Source organism: Somniosus microcephalus, chromosome 12 (genome assembly GCF_052327205.1).
Source record: "Somniosus microcephalus isolate GS21.2 chromosome 12, FLI_Smic_1.0, whole genome shotgun sequence".
Classification (NCBI taxonomy): domain Eukaryota; kingdom Metazoa; phylum Chordata; class Chondrichthyes; order Squaliformes; family Somniosidae; genus Somniosus; species Somniosus microcephalus.
Genome location: NC_140998.1, coordinates 52,086,102 through 52,106,928, shown reverse-complemented (window position 1 = coordinate 52,106,928; position 20,827 = coordinate 52,086,102). Strand labels below are relative to the sequence as shown.

The 20,827-nt window shown below is 43.1% G+C and overlaps 1 protein-coding gene across 3 annotated transcripts in view; it reads left to right on the top strand.

Moving 5' to 3' along the window:
- Nucleotides 1-20,827, top strand: part of slc38a6 (solute carrier family 38 member 6) — a 63,146-nt gene that overhangs the window by 28,194 nt on the left and 14,125 nt on the right. For all 3 annotated transcript variants that reach the window (XR_015080187.1, XM_086002847.1, XM_086002846.1), the window contains exons 6-9: nt 4,495-4,576; nt 5,205-5,290; nt 10,347-10,405; nt 15,162-15,224. Coding sequence is in view for 2 of the 3 variants with exons in the window: in XM_086002847.1 (XP_085858973.1) it covers nt 4,495-4,576; nt 5,205-5,290; nt 10,347-10,405; nt 15,162-15,224 (290 nt within the window). In the remaining variant the exon portion in view is untranslated. The remainder of the gene's footprint in view (nt 1-4,494; nt 4,577-5,204; nt 5,291-10,346; nt 10,406-15,161; nt 15,225-20,827) is intronic.

Genomic DNA, 20,827 nt, shown 5'->3' with positions numbered 1-20,827 from the left:
TTGCAGCTCGTTGAAACTCTAAAGCACTGTTCTGCCATGTTGTAGTTAATATAACAGTCATATAATTTTTTGTTAGCTTCCATAGCTACCCAGATTTCGATATGTTGCCCGACTTACATAGTGGGAGCTTATTGTATCTGCTGCTGCACTAGGTGCCGTGAGCTAGGTGAGTAGGGTGAAGGAATTGGCCTACAGGCATTTAGGACCTTGGAAGTGGTTCAGATTTAACAGCTTCAAGATATTCTATTGTGCAAGAATCAATCTTAATCCAGTTTAGTACTCTTTTTTTTATATCTGAGAAATCGCACTTGGCAGGAACTGGTTAACTTCCTGGGTATGAGCAAAGCAAAAAGCACTGTCTTCGTGTCCCATTGGTGGGTCACGGTGATTTTAAAACTATATTTACACACTATATGAAAGTGGAGTGGACCATATATGTAGCTGCAGTTTAGGACTAATGATTAGTTACTATAATGCATCCGTTTTAACCAATTTTAACTCTTCGATTTATTTAGCAAAATATAGTTTCATATTTTCATGCAGCTTGACTCTTACTGATGTGAAAGAAAGACTTGCATTTATGTAGAAGAAACCCGCCCCAAAAAAAACAGAAGATAAAGCAATCTATAGGAAAAGTCTGATCGTGTCCTGGGAACTCTGGGATAACGCTACAGTACAAATTTAATCAAAAGTTAGCAATTGCTGCACTGTGCGTAAGGGTGCTGTCCTGAGGTTGGTGTTTTAGCACACTGGTAAAGTGTCAAAGGAGCTTTATCTTGCTTCTAACCCTTGTTGACCTGGGAGTGTTTTAGGCTAACACTGGATAGTGTGAGTGTGTATAAAGTGTAGTATATTTGTATTTCACAGTACTGACATTCCTCAACTTGATCACTACAAAATTACCTCCCGAAAATGTTGCATGCCACAACATTAGAATTGGATATCTACACACAAGTCGCTGAAAGTTCTTTTGAAAGAATAGTTAACTTAAGCAGTCTATTTTCTTATGTTTGAATGCTAATTATTTAACTCTACACAATTCTGTCATGAAATAGCCTTTGCTATTTCCCCAACTTATGTAAATACAGCTTCTAAGGAATTTCACTCAACAGTAAATGAGGCCTCCAGGGTAGCCCTGTGCATGTACTAGCCATAGACCACCTGCTGACCTTGATTTGAAAATGATGTGTTTGCCCTAAAGACAGAACATTTTGTATAGTTTTTAACAAAGGGTTTAAATTTAATCTTTGCTGCAGGTATATTCATTTTATATTAAACTAAAGCAGCTTTCGGATTGGCTGGCTTTATTGATCTGTTTAAGACCTTATAGTGCAAATGCAACAAGGAGCACAGTTATTCTACCATACAGCGATCAGGCAGGAAGCAGAGTGGAAGTAATTATGATGTTTAGGTGACCTCCAGACTGGGCCAGATCAGATTCCTTAATCCCAAAGGTCAGAAAAGAGATTTCATTGACTTGATGTTCAACAGTTGTGCAGAATTTTAGATTAAACCCATCTCTGATAAATCCCCAGCTACCTGCCTTCTCAGCACATCACTGAATTTTTTTTCTCTCCAGAAACACATTTAAATGTGTCTTGAACCCAGTTATACTGTCCATTTGATGATTTTTCTTGGTAACTTTTTCCACAATGTTCCCCCTTGTCTGAAAATGTTAAAAAAAAAGAACTTGTATTTATACAACGTCATTCATAAGCTCAGCCTTTACAGCCAATTAAGTACTTTTGAAGTGCAGTCGCTGTTGTAATGCAGGAAACAAAGCAGCTAATTTGTGCACAGCAAGGCCCCACAAACAGCAATTTAATAATGGTCAGATAATCTATTTTTGGTGGTGTTGGTTGAAGAATAAATATTGGCCAGGCCACCGGGAAAACTCCCCTGCTATTCTTGGAAATAATGCCATGGGATCTTTCACACCCACCTGAGATGACAGATGGGGCCTTGGTTTAATGTCTCGTCCAAAGGACGGCACCTCCGTCAGTGCAGCACTCCCTCAGTACTGCACTGAAGTGTCAGCATAGATCTTGTGCTCAAGTCTCTGGAGTAAGACTTGAACCCACAACCTTCTGACTCGGAGGTGAGAGTGCTACCCACTGCGCCACGGCCTATTGCTCCTAACTATCAGTTTGTGTCTCCTGATATTTGAACTCTTCGCCATTGTGCACAATTTTTTTCTGGATATATTTTGTCTATTCCCTTCATAATCTTGAAAGCTTCAGTTTCACCACATCAGTCACCTCTTTGCCAAAGAAGCGGCAATATCCTTATGAATAGGTGACCAGAGCTGCATGCAGTACTCCAGATGTGGTCTGACAAAACGCTTCAACACCTAAAATTAATTTGAATTTTGCTATCCTGTTCCTATTATTTCTGGAGCAAGATGCAGTGGTTGTATGAGACTACCATATAATTAACTTGATGTGCTGATTAAGTCGATCATAATCGCTTCCAATGTTTACATTTTTTTTTAAAATGGAACATTTTCCAAAACATTGACCACATTGATATAAATGCAAGTTCTTTCTTTTCTTTGTGTATTTGAAGAAGGGTAGAAATGGGTTTTTTTGGTGGGCGGAGGGGGGAGAGTGGTCTTTGCCATACAAGAATTGAGCATGAAACACTTCAATGATAAAAAGGTTTTGAGAAATATTGGGACATAACGATGACAGATTTGACTTAATTGGTATTAAAATCATGAAACATAGGGCAAAAAAGTGTGCATTGTGCTTTTACAGAAATTATGTAACATATGGCATAAATGACCACAATTTTTTTTATTCATTCATGGGACGTGGGCGTCGCTGGCAAGGCCAGCATTTATTGTCCATCCCAAATTGCCCTTGAGAAAGTGGTGGTGAGCTGCCTTCTTGAACCGCTGCAGTCCGTGTAGTAAAGGTACTCCCACAGTGCTGTTAGGGAGGGCGTTCCAGGATTTTGACCCATCGACGGTGAAGGAACAGTGATATACTTCCAAGTTAGGATGGTGTGTGACTTGGAGGGGAACTTGGAGGTGGTGGTGTTCCCATGCGCCTGCTGCCCTTGTCCTTCTAGGTGGTAGAGGTTGCGGGTTTGGGAGGTGCTGCCGAAGAAGCCATGGCAAGTTGCTGCAGTGGTACACACCGCAGCCACGGTACGCCAGTGGTGGAGGGAGTGAATGTTTAAGGTGGTGGATGGGGTGCCAATCAAGCGGGTTACTTTGCCCTGGGTGGTGTCAAGCTTCTTGTGTTGTTGGAGCTGCTCTCATCCAGGCAAGTGAAGAGTATTCCATCATACTCCTTACTTGTGCCATGTAGATGGTAGAAAGGCTTTGGGGAGTCAGGAGGTGAGACACTCTCCACAAAATACCTAGCCTCTGACCTGCTCTTGTTGCCACAGTATTTATGTGGCTGGTCCAGTTATGTTTCTGGTCAATGGTGACCCCCCCAGGATGTTGATGGTGGGGGATTTGGTGATGGTAATGCCGTTGAATGTCAAGGGGTGGTGGTTAGATTCTTACTTGTTGGAGATAGTCATTGCCTGGCACTTGTGTGGTGTGAATGTTACCTGCCAATTATCGGCCCAAGCCTGAATGTCGTCCAGGTCTTGTTGCATGCGGGCATGGACTGCTTCATTATCTGAGGAGTTGTGAATGACACTGAACACTGTGCAGTCATCAGTGAACATCCTCATTTCTGAAATGATGTTGGAGGGAAGGTCATTGATGAAGCAGCTGAAGATGGTTGGGCCTAGGACACTGGCCTGAGGAACTCCTGGGGCTGTGATGATTGACCTTCAACCTCCACAACCATCTTTGTGCTAGGTATGACTCCAGCCAGTGGAGCGTTTCCCCCCCCCCCCCCCCCGATTCCCATTGACTTCAGTTTTACTAGGGCTCCTTGATGCCATACTCGGTCAAATGCTGCCTTGATGTCGAGGACAGTCACTCTCAGCTCACGTCTGGAATTCAGTTCCTTTGTCCATGTTTGAACCAAGGCTGTAATGAGGTCTGGAGCCGAATGGTCCTGATGTTTCGTGTCCTGGGATTGAAATGTTCATCCAAATGGGATTGACAGCCTACATGTCTCAAAGTAGAAAGCTCCTTCTTATGTGTAACAAATTGAATTAGTACGATAGCTTCAAGATTAATTCAGAATATTTATGGCTGCGTGGTTTGTAATTTGAAATTTGACATTTTTAACTTCGTCAGATGTTGAAGCTGAGATAAAGGAAATCGTACAAGAAATCATTTATTCATTGTGGTATTTTTAATAGTTTAGTGGGAAATACAAATTATAATAACTGCCCCATGCTGCCTTGTCTCGTGAAACTTAATCAGTCAGTACCACATTATGCAGTGTGTTTACTCATTGAATCATCAGTGGAGCTTAATACAGCTCCTCTTAATGGTTCATTATAAAATAACAAATCGAGAGAAAATAAGCCAAATGTATTGTGAACCTTGTCTGATCTTTGTTTTTACTCGTCTGCCATCAGCAATGTCGTCTTATCTGTTCATCATAAAATCTGAACTACCTGCTGCAATTGCTGGTTTACTACCTAACAACAACTACAATGGGTAAGTTTCAGCAATGATGATGGTTATTAATAAAGTATATAATTAGATTAAATAATTTATTCATCAGAGGTGATTAGAATGTCATAAATTGCTCTGCATCTGATTGTACAGATTACTACCTACAAGGGAACTATTGGTCCAATAGTAATTATACTAGCAAAATCAAAAGTTTAATTGTTGAAATACATGCTGTCACTTTGAAGTCACTAGTTCAGTAATTTCAGGTCTTTCATTACTCTTTTTTTGTTGAGTGACTCGAAATAATGTTTCTAGAAACACATACTGCTCAACTTCTAGCAGTACAATTGTGTTGAATTCTAGTAAACCATAATTGAAGTATGTTTTTTGTTTAACCATGTATGGCATAAACCTGTGTGCCAAGGAATTTCTAACACAGCTCAGATTTTGCCAACCATACAGTTTTGGCAAAGCATTTACTTTGCTATTTTGCTGTTTCCAATGCTACATTTGATCCTAAGGTAAAATTATCAAGTGTTTCCTCACAGAAGGGTAATCTCTACCCTCGCAACAAATTGTGGCAGCTATCGTACACATTCTTACATTTGTCACTATCCTAACTTACTGGTACCATTTGTTTAACTTGAGTATCTTTATTTTGACACTTTAGGACACCATGGTATCTTAATGGACAGATCCTCCTCATCATTACCGTTATCTGTGTCGTTCTCCCTCTTGCTCTTCTTCGTAAAATAGGTGATTGTTTTACATGATATCATTCCCATGTTCATAGAGAGATTGACACACTGAGAAATTGATGTGTTTTTCTCTTATGACAATTCTATTTCCTATGATGCCTTAACTTGACAAAATATGATTCCATTAAATAGTGTGCATCTGGTTATTCAATTGAATACTCTAGATGGAGCTGGGGGAACAACTACCCTAATTTTGAAATTCTCAAACTGTAGGTTCTCCATTGTTGAATTTATATGCCACAAGATGTGTGCAGGTATACGCTAATCTAAGGCATTTCTTGTTTTGATAATAAAACCTTCTCTTCTACCTTAGGAGAGCAGCCTTTGCTGTGTGAGTAAATGTTACCTTTGCTTTGCGCTTTCTTGCCAACATGAAATGAGTGACAGATCAATAACCACTTTTTTTTTGTTTCTTTTCTCTTTTGTGCTTGTATCCCACTGGAAGCTGGATTTGAACTTGCCAAATGGCAGTGATTTTTTGAAATAAAACACATTGCCCATAGTTGGAAGTTTCTGAGACTGTCCCGAGTGTAATATGCCATCAAGCTGAAGTACTTAATAGCACAACATTTTGATCTGTAGCTATTGCCATTTTTTGAGTGCTTGTGAAATGATGCATTGTTTTGGTCGTGACTCAGATCATTCAAATTACACTTTTTGTTGTAAAATGTTGCTAAGAAGCTATGTGATGGCAGCTGCATGTGCATAAGCATGATACTAACATTCCAATAATTGAAAGCACTGATTTTATGAAACTTCATAAGTGACAGGGTGGGCTGGATTTTCACTGAGGTGGGTAGGAGGCGGGACTACAACTTTCAGGGTTGTAGTCCTGCCTCCATCGAGTTGTAGCCAACCCACCTGATTTTGAAGCTGTGAAACACTGACAATCTGTACTCCAAGTTAATTCCTTCCTCTCGGGATGATTTAGAGATCTCTCCGGAACAGAAAGCTGAATGCTGCAATTTTTGACAGATCGCGGCCATTCTGCTTTCTGTGCCGGTGAGATGAGGGACTCCTGAGACCTGGAGGAAGGCTGTAAAGGTAAGTAAAACTTCTTTAAACACACCAAACACACTTGCCTCTGCACTCATGCACCCATCACTTACCTGAAAACCGGACATCTCGACCTCTCCAAGCCCGACGGCCCACCTTGCTAACTTGGCGTGGTTTGGAGCTGCCGGGAATCCCACACTTCAAGAATGAAAATAGGGATTAGGCTAAAAACTGCCTGTTAACTACCTGTTAACAGGCAGTTAATTGGCACTAATCCCCTTCCCGCCTCGGGGAGGTGGGTCCCAATGCGGGTTGGGTATCCACCTCCTTTGAAACTGGCATGGAGGTGGGTTGGGGGCGAGATGGGTTCGTGCCCCCCCGATTTCGGGATTTTTACCCCCCACACGCCTCCAATCCCGCCTCCACGGCCCAATAAAAATCCTGCCCCATCTGTCCCTTTTGGAAATGGGAATTCTAGGAAACATCCCTGTACAGGATTTGGAAAGGGAATGAAAGTAGATGGAAATAATTCGGTGATTCAAGAAGATTTACTTCAGCAGCTCACAGCCCCTGTGTCTCCCAGGGTCCTGAGTTAATTATTTTTTGAAGTCCGATATTTTGTGTGATTACACTACACAAATATGGAATTCTATCATTTCCAAAATGCTGGTAATCTCATGATGCAAGTTTGTTGCAAATCAGAAACAAACAATGGCCACAAATGTATTCTACATGTTTGAATCCGGCACTCCCTTCAGTAACATTGATCATTTTTTTTTAATAGTTTGAGTTCCTTTTAAGGTAATCTGTGTACTGTGAAGTATATGTCTGAAAACCGTATCATAGTAAACAATCTTGGCTTTTCAATAGGGTAAAAAGATTAGATTTTAAGTTAATTTTGCTGAGGATCTTCATCTCGCCCCATAAGTTTAAAAAAAAATTTTGTTGAGACGTATAGGTGACAAATCAAAGCCCATTGCTAAGGTTGAAGAAAGTAGGACCGAAGATCTGATAAATTAAGCATTGACAAGGTAGCAACAAGCACTGGTTTTAACTAGCCTGTAGATTGTAAGAGGCGGGAAAGGCTGAGTGAAGTAATGAGTTCCATCGGTTTGAGATCCTGGGGAAGAATGAGTTAGGAGTCAGTTGCTGAGTCTGATTTCAACATGGGGAGAAGTAGGGCTGCCAACTCTGGTTGGAGGCATTCCTGGATGTTTGATCACGTGACAGCCTGCTCACATTATCAGATATTTAACCCATTCCCTTCCCCCTTATTTCTTCCAGGGCAAATTCTTGGAAAGCCCCCGGCGGTTATAATGTTTCACTGTTTAGCCACAGTAAGGTCCTCGGGTTTCACTTACCTCTTTACTGGCTGCTCCTCTCTCAGTGCCATTCCCACTCACCACCTTGTTGTTGTTGTTGTTGCTGCTGCTCCTGACTCTCTGGGGAAATGCTGGGTCCCATGGCCACCCCGTTCCCCAGTCTCCACCCCCCCCCTCCCCGAGCTCCCATTCCCTAGTCTCCAACTCCCCCGGACCCCACCCCCCATTGCTTAGTCTCCAACTCTCCATAGCCCCCATTCCACTGTCTCCCTCTTTCCTCCTCTACCCCTACCACCCAGGCCATCATTTCATAGTCTCCCCTACTCTCCAGTCTCTCTTCCAAGGCTCCTATTCCCCAGCCTCCCTCTGTCACAGCCCCACCCCATTCCCCAGTCTCTCTACCCCCTCTCCTCCTTTTCTCCCCAGTTCCCCCCATTCCCCAGTCTCCCTCTCTTCCACCCCCCATTTCCCAGTCTCCCTCTCTTCCATCCCCCACTCCCCAGTCTCTCTCTTCCTCCCCCCATTCCCCAGTCTCCCTCTCTTCCACCCCCCCCATTCCCCAGTCTCCCTCTCTTCCACCCCCATTCCCCAGTCTCCCCCTCTTCCACCCCCCCATTCCCCAGTCTCTCTCTTCCATTCCCCAGTCTCTCTCTTTTCCACCCCCCATTCCCAAGTCTCCCTCTCTTCCTCCCCCCATTCCCCAGTCTCCCTCTCTTCCTCCCCCCATTCCCCAGTCTCCCTCTCTTCCACCCCCCATTCCCCAGTCTCCCTCTCTTCCACCCCCATTCCCCAGTCTCTCTCTTCCACCCCCCCCATTCCCCAGTCTCCCTCTCCTGCACCCCCCCATTCCCCAGTCTCCCTCTCTTCCACCCCCCCCATTCCCCAGTCTCCCTCTCTTCCACCCCCCCATTCCCCAGTCTCCCTCTCTTCCACCCCCCCCATCCCCCAGTCTCTCCCTCTCTTCCACCCCCCATTCCCCAGTCTCCCTCTCTTCCACCCCCCCATTCCCCAGTCTCCCTCTCTTCCACCCCCCATTCCCCAGTCTCCCTCTCCTGCACCCCCCATTCCCCAGTCTCTCCCTCCTGAACCCCCCCATTCCCCAGTCTCCCCTTCCTGCACCCCCCCATTCCCCAGTCTCTCTCTTTTATCCCCAGATTTTAGATCAATTGAAACCATGTAAGTGCCCAAAATAGCAAATGTCAATCATCTTTGATGCATTTACAATCAAATTTTTCCTGCCAAAAGTAGTTTCTGCTAGAAATTGTAATAAATGTGGAACTGCAATAATTTAATGTTTTAACAGATTTTCATCATTGATAAGTGACTTGGGCTCCAGAATTTTTGTTCTGCCCAGATGATCATTTCTGGAACATAGGGGATTTTTTTTCAAGTTGCTGAATTTTCCATTTTCCAAGAGGCTGTTAGCCACACATCATTTTGTGTTGGGGGCTGGGGAAGGAGGCTGGAGCAATTAAAAATTGATTCATGATGTGTCCCTTATGGCACTTCCATTGTACCATAAGTAATCAGGATTGCAAACTTTTGAACCTAATCTTTCACTTTTGAAGGCTAATGGACTGTCCTGAGGTGGTTTGTGTTTTTGTTTAGATTATTCAAAACAAGAGTTTTTAAGGTTGGCAAGTTGTAACTTGTGCAATTTGCCAACTTATTCAAACCTTTGTTGTGGCTGTTGTGCCTTGTGTAAACCGGGACCTGTTGCATCTTGCTCCAAATAACATTGCCACAATAATTATTATTTTGGAGAGTGTGTGGGTAAATGAGAGAGTGCAAGACTGCTGAAAAATTGATTAATAAAAGATGTGGGCCAAAATTTGAGAAGCAAGTAAATAATTCTAAATGTAAATCAGAACAGAATCATACAGCACAGAAGGAGGCCATTCAGCCCATCATGCCGGTGCCAGCTCTTTGAAAGAGATATCCAATTAGTTCCACTCCCCTGCTCTTTCCCCATAGCCCTGCAAATTTTTCTTTTTCAAGTATATGTCCAATTCCCTTTTGAAAGTTACTATTAAACCTGCTTCCATCACCCATTCAGGCAGTGCATTCCAGATCAACAACTCGCTGCGTAAAATAAATTCTCCTCATCTTTCTCCCCCCCCCCCCCCCCCCCCCGATTCTTTTGTCAATTACCTTAAATCTGTGTCCTCTGGTTACTGAACTTCCTGCCAGTGGAAACAGTTTCTCCTTATTTACTCTTATTAAAACCCTTCATAATTTTGAACATCTCAATTAAATCTCCCCTTAACCTTCTCTGCTCTAAAGAGAATCATCCCAGTTTCTCTAGTCTCTCCACGTAACTGTTAGCCAGCTGAAGTAATGTCAGACATCTGAGCGCAGGTTGAGTGCTCACCCATTTAGTTTAGGAAAAGCGAATGGTTTCAGAAGCATGTGAAATTTGTGTATGAGTCCTTTCCTGCCATTCTTTCCTAACAGTCTCTGCTGCTGTTTGTTTAACTCCTGCAAAGGGCTGCTAATTTGCCAAATACACCAATAGATGTTTTCTGTCAATGTTTTTGCCCATGCATCTGTTTACTGTGCTCAGTGTGCTCTATTTGTGGGGGAGGTGGAATACATGCAAACATTGCTCATTGTTGCAGTTGCCCAAGAGGCCAGCAAATCATTTCGTTTATGTAAACTATTACAGAATGTGTTTTTCCCTTTACCCATGCAGCTTTTATTTCAGATTTCCTAATACTTAGCTTATTGTTTTCATAGAGTTTCTTGGTTACACAAGTGGTTTATCCATCATGTTCATGGTCTACTTTGCCATTGTGGTGAGTTTAATTTCATATTTGTTATCTTCTAAATCTATTAAACTGATTGCAATTTTTAGGGTGGTTGGTCAGCGGAAGACTAATATGTACCAATACATAAATCACACCCCAAGTTTGCAGATTATAAGTACCTACATGACCACCTATGTAGGGATTAGTGGTGAATACTGAAATAAGACTTGGGCATACATTTGGCGAACATATTGTTTTGCTTCAGGGCATGTTTGAGCTCCAGTGCACTGTACCATGGAGTGATATGATGCAGGCTCTCCCTCACTTCCCCTCATGGTCATTTCCTGTTGTCAGCTATGCCTTTTATGAGGAAATATCCGACATTTATGTGATGGGAAAGAACATCACTCGAGGCGACTCTTGAATGCCTTGCAAGCAATTTTCAGTAACATTGACAGATCCTGGGAGCAAGTTGCCCACATAGTATCACAGCCAGGGATGACCAGGGAGAGGATGTAGATAATATAATCTGGCAAAGAAAATTAAAATTCTGCACTCAACCTTTGTTTTCCATTTTTAAAAGCTGCATCATTAATAGTTCATTTGTTCCTCTGCACAGTGCATCGTTCTCCAGCTTTGGCTGATGCATAACGTTTGTTTTGTTTGCTCAGCCCAGCGAAAGTGAGAAGCTTGCTGTGTAGGGAATGGGTGGGGGAAATAGCGAAAACATTGATCTTGAACCTATGTAACATGCTATGGAAGGATACTGCATCAGAGCAGCAATATACTGCCACTGACCTGCCTTGGGATATTCCCGCCTACTGACCTGCCACTTACAACAACCCGTCAATGGCTGGGAAATTTAACCAGAAAAAATTGTTTCTAACCATGTAATGCATGAAGATATGGAAAGTTTGCAGCAACTGTCATTTTTTTTATTAGACATTTTCATTTAATTGCATAGAGCAGCTGTTCTATATTTGTCAAGTGTCGTATTTTACACTGGTATTAGTGATAATGAAACATTACTGTAAAATATGTACCATGACAGTACTTAACCCGAGACAGATTCACAGTCCAGATGCACAGGCTGTCCTTTGGCATCACAGTACAACATAATTATGAAAGCTGTAGCATTATAGTGGAGCAGTCCTTAAAGCTGTAGCTTCTGAAAATCCTTTAACCAAGCAATTCAGATTTGTTAGTAACTGTTGAAGTCATTTGGATTTTCTGACGTTTGTCTCCTCTGGTGTTATTTTCTAGTCACCAATTACAGAATGCAATTTTCAATGGAAGAGACTGTGCACCTTTTTATGTATTGGAACCTTTTACCACATTAAAGGCGCTGTATAAATGCAAGATGTTGTAAAATAGTCATAAAAGGAGCCTGGAGTGGAAAATTGCTACTTCAACGAGAGACTTCATGGACTTCCTAGTACCATGACATGCATATAGACCGCCCATCTATATAGGTCACACTCTTGTATCTAGGCCTCCCCACGGGAAAACGACAGAAACTTCTGCAAAACATTCAAACAAATTTACAAATTGCAATCATGCATGAGGTGCAATATATTCAAAAACCGCTGTAAGCTAAAAACAAAACGCAGTACTTATGTAGAGTGTTTTTCCCCCTCCAACTTTTTTAGGAAACAAATACAGCTACACACCCATATTTTCCAGTACTGTGGTATCTTCTTAATCTTCATTAGTACTTGATTCTGAGGGAAGGAATCCTTGAATAGTTTAGAACCACATCCATGACTTGCAGATTGGCTGATCATCTCTCCTTGTATTATGGTCAAATTACCAAAATTACAGCATAAAAGGTCAATCAAGTGAATTAACCCATCATGTCTGTGCTGGTCCTATTTCTTCAACTGCTGCTGTCTATTCAAATCCCATTTCCCTACCCTTTCCTTTCATTCTTTGAATGTTTTCCCTTTTGAAATACTTATTCAATTCCTTTTTATATGATATAGTCTCTGCATCAGTAGCTACTTGTGGTAAAGCATTTCATATTTTAATAACCCTCCATGTGAAAACATTTCTTCTAACCTCTCGCTTCATTCTTCCAGAGATTATTCTCAGTCTATGCCCCCACTTATCAATTTACCAACCAACAGAAACATTTGTCACTTAAACTTAATATTTAGCTGGTGATACATAAATGTTCTCCTCTTCTCGGACTCCTTTTTTTAAAAAAAAAGATAAAAGAGCCATCCATGAAATGGTGTACCACTCATTAACTCTCATTTGGATTTTCATCAAACCTTTTTTTATTCGTTCCTGGGATGTGGACATCGCTGACATGGCCAGCATTTATTGCCCTTGAGAAGGTTGTGGAGCCATCTCCTGAACCGCTGCAGTCTGTGTGCTGTTGGGGAGTGAGTTCCAGGATTTTGACCCAGTGACAATGAAGGAACGGCGATATATTTCCAAGACAGGACAGTGTAACTTGGAGGGGAACTTGCAGGTGGTGGTGTTCCCATGCGCCTGCTGCCCTTGTCCTTCTAGGTGGTAGATGTTGCAGGTTTGGGAGGTGCTGCCGAAGACACCTTGGCGAGTTGCTGCAGTGCATCTTGTAGATGGTACACACTGTAGCCACGGTGCGCCGGTGGTGAAGGGAGTGAATGTTTAAGGTGGCCGATCAAGCGGGCTGCTTTGTTCTGGATGGTGTCGAGCTTCTTCAGTGTTGATGGAGCTGCACCCATCCAGGCAAGTGGAGAGTATTCCATCACACTCCCAACTTGTGCCTTGTAGATGGTGGAAAGGCTTTGGGGAGTCAGGAGGTGAGGCACTCGCTGCAGAACACCCAGCCTCTGACCTGCTCTTGTAGGCACACTACCTCTCTCAGTCTTTGCCCCCCCGCCCCCCCTTATTTTCTAGGTTCTCCTTTTTCTTTAAAAAAAAGTCATGCTAGGAACTGTTGATCCTTCAGGTCAGTTAAACTTCTCAAAACTTGAACAAAAATCTTATTTTGTTAAGAACTTTAAGAAGAAATTTGTTTCTGACAGGAGTGGCACTTTAAGTATCTGCGAGCAATCCCACTCGATGGTGGGAGGGGTTTTGAACTTGAGTTCCAGTCATAGAAGTACCAAATGGTGGCTAAGAGTTTCCCAGGAGGGAGTGTAAATCAGAGGCAGATCCATTCCCAGGTTGACTTACACACACCTTTTAAGCAATTGGTGTCAGAAGCAGAGGCCTAGGAACTTTGGTGCATAGTGTAGGGGAAAGTGGAAAATGTTTTTACCTTTTCGGTTCTGTTACTTTTTATCCATATGCATTTTCCAACAGATGCGAATATTAGTAAAGTAAGCCTAGAATTTGAACAAATTTGATAAGACTCTTTCTCTCATCACAAACTGTTTCTTTTCAAAATGTGCCAGGGTGGAAACAAAACGTGTAAGTGACTTTTTTCTAATCCTCTACTGGTGGTAACTGTGTGTACTGTTTTCAGTTTTGCCAGGAATGGCCAGATGGTTAGCACTAATGTTTGCATGCTATTTCTGAATATGTAGTTTGCACCAAAATAATGAGTGGAACTTTCAGCTTCAAGGCCATAAATCAGGTGGGAGCAGATCTCCAGCCTTGCACACCCCATCCAGAAAGGAAAATTGGGTGGGGCATATAATGGGCGGCTGATTGCTGCCTGTTTTACGCCCCTGAAGTTGAGCGTTCCGCCCAGTGTGTCTAAAGAAGGAGTTGGGACATTTGAATTCTACTACTACTAGTTTGAAAATCAGTTTTATCCTTTTAATTTAAAATGTAATAATGCGCATGTCTGTGGCATGTTTTTAAGTGCTTTTTAAACAGCTTCTACAATCTTTTCTATCTTCACTACCCTGTCTCCCCCCGCCCCCCCCCCCCCCCCCCCCCCAATACAAGGCTTTTCTGAATGTATTGCAATCAGTTGAAACATAGCTGCATTCAGCTTGCTGGAGGACCAGCCAAGCTTCTACAACCTAATCCAGTTAAAGCTGAAACATGCAAACCAGATGCTACAAAAATCGTTCCTATAGAAATGTCTGTCAATGCACCTTAACATTTCTGCCACTGGAAATGCTGTGCATCTTGGTTATATTTGCATACGAGAACTAAAAAGCCAAATTCACTGCTGTTTGCAATTAGAAGCATAGCAAACTTAGTCCATAGGTGCCGAGCCCCCAGCACTGTCCTCTAGATACCACATTAACAGCAGTGAAAATGGCAACTCCACTATTCCGCAAACTGGTTTCAGGTGGGTTTTTTCTTCAATCAATCTTCCTTTCTGTCCATATTTGTATATTGCATCTTGGTTTGGCTGTAGATTTTTAATTCTTCCAATCTCCTGCATTAGTGTTGACATTTTGCTGTGATTTTTCAGATGGCCAGAAATGTTTAAAGTAAGAATTGTTCAAGCAGCTGTGTGGAGCTCCTGTTGATGGTTCAGTGGGTAAATGCGGTGTCATTGATCCAAATACATCAGAAAGGTTCCAGGTTTGACCTTTTGGTCTGTGTTGAGTTGGCTGGTCCTGGCCATGCACACAGTTGGGGATGCATCAATAAGCCTCCGTCTTCAGATTGGGGGGGGGGGGGGGGGAACAGTAAGGGTTCTGCCCCTGACTGCTATTCAGTGATCCATGTTGAAAGTGCACAAGTGTGGATAGGGTGGAGCTCGACTGTGATGAGCCCTAGAGTTGAATAGCCTGTTCATTCCTGACCCTGCAGACTCGCATGAGTTCTCGTTCTGCGAACAAATTGAATTTCTTAAGCAAAATCTAGTCTTGTCAGACATACTATCTTTCTGCTTTGTCTTTTGCAGATCATAGTTAAAAAATGGTTCATTCCTTGCCCACTGTTTAATGGCACTGTGGGATATGTTCAGGTAAGATGCCTTTGATACGCCTCTGTTTATAGTTAAAGTAGGTTACTGAATGGCTCGACTGACACTTTGCTGAATTTGTTAACAGAATATGCCAGCAAAGGCCTGTTTAAGAATGTTATTGTATTGTGGGGAAATGTTCCACTCACTCCTAACTAGTTAGTTAATTTTAATTAATTGATCTGGAATGCACTGCCTGAAAAGGTGGTGGAAGCAGATTCAATAGTAATTTTTAAAAGGGAATAAAAGGGTATATACTTGAAAAGGGAAAACAATTGCTAGGCTATGAGGGAAAAAGCAGGGGGTGGAATTAATTGGCTAGTTCTTTCAAAGAGCCGGCACAGGCACAATGGGCCGAATGGCCTCCTTCTGTGCTGTATGATTCTATGATAACTCAGTGATTCCTGGCCTTTTAAATCTGGTTATAATATGTGCCCTATTTGAGGCTAATACATCACAATTCAGTATTGCAGCATAGGGAACATTTACTGTGTCGAGACTAATTTTTTTATGTATTTATTTTTATCACAGTAATATCTAATGGAGAAAACCAATGGCTTTACAGCACCATAGTACAGTGGCTAACAAGGGAAATTAGGGATAGCATAAGATCCAAGGAGAGGACATATAAATTAGCCAGAAAAAGCAGTAAACCTGAGGATTGGGAGCAGTTTAGGATTCAACAAAGGAGGACAAAGGGATTAATTAAGAAGGGGAAAATAGAATATGAGAGTAAGCTTGCAGGGAACATAAAAACTGACTGTAAAAGCTTTTATAGATATGTGAAGAGAAAAAGATTGGTGAAGTCAAGCGTAGGTCCCTTGCAGTCAGAATCAGGGGGATTTATAATGGGGAACAAAGAAATGGCAGACCAATTAAATACATATTTTGGTTCTGTCTTCACAAAGGAGGACAAAAATAACCTCCCAGAGATGTCGGGGAACATAGGGTCTGATGAAAGGGAGGAACTGAAAGAAATCAGTATTTGTAGGGAAATGGTGTTAGGGAAATTGATGGGATTGAAGGCCGATAAATCCCCAGGGCCTGATAATCTACAGCCTAGGGTACTTAAGGAAGTGGCCCTAGAAATAGTAGATGCATTGCTGATCATCTTCCAACATTCGGTGGAATCTGGAACAGCACCCATGGATTGGAGAGTAGCTAATGTTAGCCCACTATTCAAAAAAGGTGGTAGAGAGAAAACGGGGAATTACAAACCAGTAATACTGACATCGGTAGTGGGGAAAATGCTAGAGTCCATTATAAAAGATGTAATAGCAGAGCACTTGGAAAACAGTGACAGGATCAGACAAAGTCAACATGGATTTACAAAAGGTAAATCGTGCTTGACTAATCTACTGGAATTTTTTGAGGATGTAACTGGTAAAATAGATAAGGGAGAATCAGTGGATGTGGTGTATTTGGACTTTCAGAAGGCTTTCGATAAGGTCCCGCATAAGAGATTAGCGTGTAAAGTTAAGGCACATGGGATTGGGAGCAAGGTATTGACTTGAATAAAGAACTGGTTGGCAGACAGAAAACAAAGAGTTGGAATAAACTGGTCTTTTTCCGAGTGGCAGGCAGTGACTAGTGGGGTACCGCAGGGATCGGTCCTTGGACCCCAGCTATTCACTATATATATTAATGATCTCGACAAGGGAACTAGATGTAATATCTCCAAGTTTGCAGACGACACAAAGCTGGGTGGCCGTGTGTGTTGTGAGGAGGATGCCGAGAAACTCCAGTATGATTTGGACAGGTTGGGTGATTGGGCAGAAGCATGGCAGATGCAATATAATGTGGATCAATGCAAGGTTATCCACTTTGGTGTCAAAAACAGGAAGGCAGGTTATTATCTGAATGGCAATAGATTGGGAGAAGGGGAAGTGCAACGAGACCTGGGTGTCCTTGTGCACCAGTCGCTGAAGGTAAGCATGCAAGAGCAGCAGGCGGTTAAGAAGGCAAATGGTATGTTGACCTTCGTAGCGAGAGGGTTTGAGTACAGGAACAAGGATGTCTTGCTGCAGTTGTACAGGGCCTTGGTGAGACCACATCTTGAATATTGTGTGCAGTTTTGGTCGCCTTATCTGAGGAAGGATGTTCTTGCCATGGAAGGAGTTCAGCGAAGATTCACCAGGCTGATACCTGGGATGGCAGGAATGATGTATGAGGAGAGATTGGGTCGATTGGGCTTATACTCGCTGGAGTTTAGAAGAATGAGAGGGGATCTCATTGAAACTTACAAAATTCTGACGGGACTGGACAGACTAGATGCTGGAAGGATGTTCCCGATGGTCGGGGAGTCCAGAACCAGGGGTCATAGTCTAAGGATAAGGGGTAAGCCATTTAGGACAGAAATGAGGAGGAATTTCTTCACCCAGAGAGTGGTGAACCTGTGGAATTCTCTACCACAGGAGGCAGTAGAGGCCAATTCATTAAATATATTCAAGAAGGAGTTGGATATATTTCTTAAGGCTAAAGGGATCAAGGGGTATGGGGAGAAAGCAGGGACAGGGTACTGAATTTGGATGATCAGCCATGATCGCATTGAATGGCGGAGCAGGCTCGAGATACCGAATGGCCTACTCCTGCTCCTATCTTCTATGTTTCTATTAATGGAGTGTAGCATAAATTCAGTCAACCTATGTCTACTTTTTGAAGGCTATCTGAAATGTACTTATAAAGGACTTCAAAATTAAATGGCTTTTTTTTGCTCATCAAAATGCTTGTTGGTATTGGGGAATGAAGTTTCCATTTCAGGCACCATGTGTTAGCATCATCTTTGGTCAGGTATAGTGTGGTTAAGTGCAGAGTGAAGTACCTTTTACTCTGCCCCAATAACATGTCTTGGCCTCAACCAATGTGACATTTTTTTACATTTCCAGCACAGGGCTAACCAATTGCCTCCCTGAGATAGCAAACTGGGAGCAGTTTTGTGTTGAGTACACATTCAGTAGGAACTGGATTAGGACTTTCCAAATTAATTTCATGTAGGGCCCATATGGTTAGTAGACAATGAAGATTTTCAGTCCAAAATCTGGGCCCGATTCAAACCCACGTTCCAGAAGTGAAAGAACAATGTGCAACCCCACTATACCACCTAGTTCCAAAATTTAGGCTTGTTTTTGCATGAAGCAGTTTTATAGCTGTATTTCTTAAAGTATAAATGAAGTAGATAGAGCCCTCAAATGGAATATGTTAATGCCATAAACCGTATCTACTTCATCTGTGTTTGAAGGCATTTGTTCATTTGTGATCCAGTTTGACAGAATTCTTGCATTGCAATATGTTTCTTTTTACGTAATTTATATTTTATGGAATGTCCAAGATTGTAATATTGCTCCATTGTTAAAAATGGCTATTGGACTCTGTTCCGGGGCTAGGGAGGGGAAAGAATCAGCCTGCTCCTAGTCTGATTGCAGGTGGTAAATGTGTGGATATCGGGCTCAGACTTGGCTCTGATTATCCTACTCATTGTATAGGATTGCACGTCAAGATGGTCACTTAGGCAATTTACTGGATAGTTGTTAGTACCCAAGTATGTAGCATATACTCCAGCATGGGCATGGTAGCATAGTGGTTATCTTACTGGACTAGTAGCCCAGAGGCCTGGACTAATGATCCAGAGACGTGAGTTCAAATCAGCTTGGAGTTTAAATTCAGTTAATTAAATAATCTGAAATGAAAAGCTAGTATCAGTAATGGTGACCATGAGACTACCGGATTGTCGTAAAAACCCATCTGGTTCACTAATGTCCTTTAGGGAAGAAAAGCTGCTGTTCTTGCCCGGTCTGGCCTTTGTGACTCCAGACCCACAGCAATGTGGTTGACTCTTAACTGCCCTCTGAAATGGCCTAGCAAGCCACTCAGTTGTAACAAACCGCTACAAGAAACAATAGTAAGAATAAAACCGGACAGACCATCTGGTATCGACCCCGGCACCGGCTTCAGACACGACAAAGGCACACCGAGGCCAGTGGACCCTGCAAAGTCCTCCTCACTAACATCTGGGGACTTGTGCCAAAATTGGGAGAGCTGTCCCACAGACTAGTCAAGCAACAGCCTGACATAGTCATACTCACAGAATCATACCTTTCAGCAAATGTCCCAGACTCCTCTATCACCATCCCTGGGTATGTCCTGTTCCACCGGCAGGACAGACCCACCAGAGGTGGCGGGCGGCACAGTGGTATACAGTCGGGAGGGAGTGGCCCTGGGAGTCCTCAACATTGACTCCGGACCCCATGAAGTCTCATGGCATCAGGTCAAACATGGGCAAGGAAACCTCCTGCTGATTACCACCTACCGCCCTCCCTCAGTTGATGAATCAGTACTCCTCCATGTTGAACACCGCTTGGAAGAAGCACTGAAGGTAGCAAGGGCACAGAATGTACTCTGGGTGGGGGACTTCAATGTCCACCACCAGGAATGGCTCAGTAGCACCACTACTGACCGAGCTGGCCGAGTCCTGAAGGACATAACTGCCAGACTGGACCTGCAGCAGGTGGTGAGAGAACCAACACGAGACCTCGTTCTCACCAATCTACCTGTCGCAGATGCATCGGTCCATGACAGTATTGGTAGCAGTGACCACCGCACAGTCCTTGTAGAGACGAAGGCCCGTCTTCACACTGAGAACACCTTCCATCGTGTTTGTGTGGCACTACCACTGTGCTAAATGGGATAGATTCGGATCAGATCCAGCAGCTCAAAACTGGGCATCCATGAGGTGCTGTGGGCCATCAGAAGCATCAGAATTGTATTCCACCACAATCTATAACCTCATGGCCCGGCATAGCCCTCACTCTACCATTACCATCAAGCCAGGGGACCAACCCTGGTTCTCGCTAAGCTGTTCCAGTACAGCTGCAACACTGGCATCTACCCGACAATGTGGAAAACTGCCCTGGTATGTCCTGTCCACCAAAAACAGGCCAAATCCAATCCGGCCAATTACTGCTCCATCAGTCTACTCTCAATCATCAGCAAAGTGATGGAAGATGTCGTCGACAGTGCTATCAAGCAGCATTTACTCACCAATAACCTGCTCACTGATGCTCCGTTTGGGTTCCGCCAGGACCTCATTATAGCCTTGGTCCAAACATGGGCAAAAGAGCTGAATTCCAGAGGAGAGGTGAGAGTGACTATCCTTGACATCAAGGCAGCATTTGACCGAGTGTGGCATCAAGGAGCCCTAGTAAAATTGAAGTAATTGGGAATCGGGGGAAAAACTCTCCACTAGCCGGAGTCATACCTAGCACAAAGGAAGATGGTTGTGGTTGTTGGAGACCAATCCTCTCAGCCCCAGGACATCGCTGCAGGAGTTCCTCAGGGCAGTGCCCTAGGCTCAACCATCTTCAGCTGCTTCATCAGTGACCTTCCCTCCATCATAAGGTCAGAAGTGGGGATATTCACTGATGATTGCAGTGTTCAGTTCCATTCGCAACTCCTCAGATAATGAAACAGTCCATGCCCACATGCAGCAAGACCTGGATGACATTCAGGCTTGGGCTATTAAGTGGCAAGTCACATTCGTGCCAGGCAATGATATCTCCAACAAGAGAGCGGCTAACCATTGCCCCTTGACATTCAACAGCATTACCATC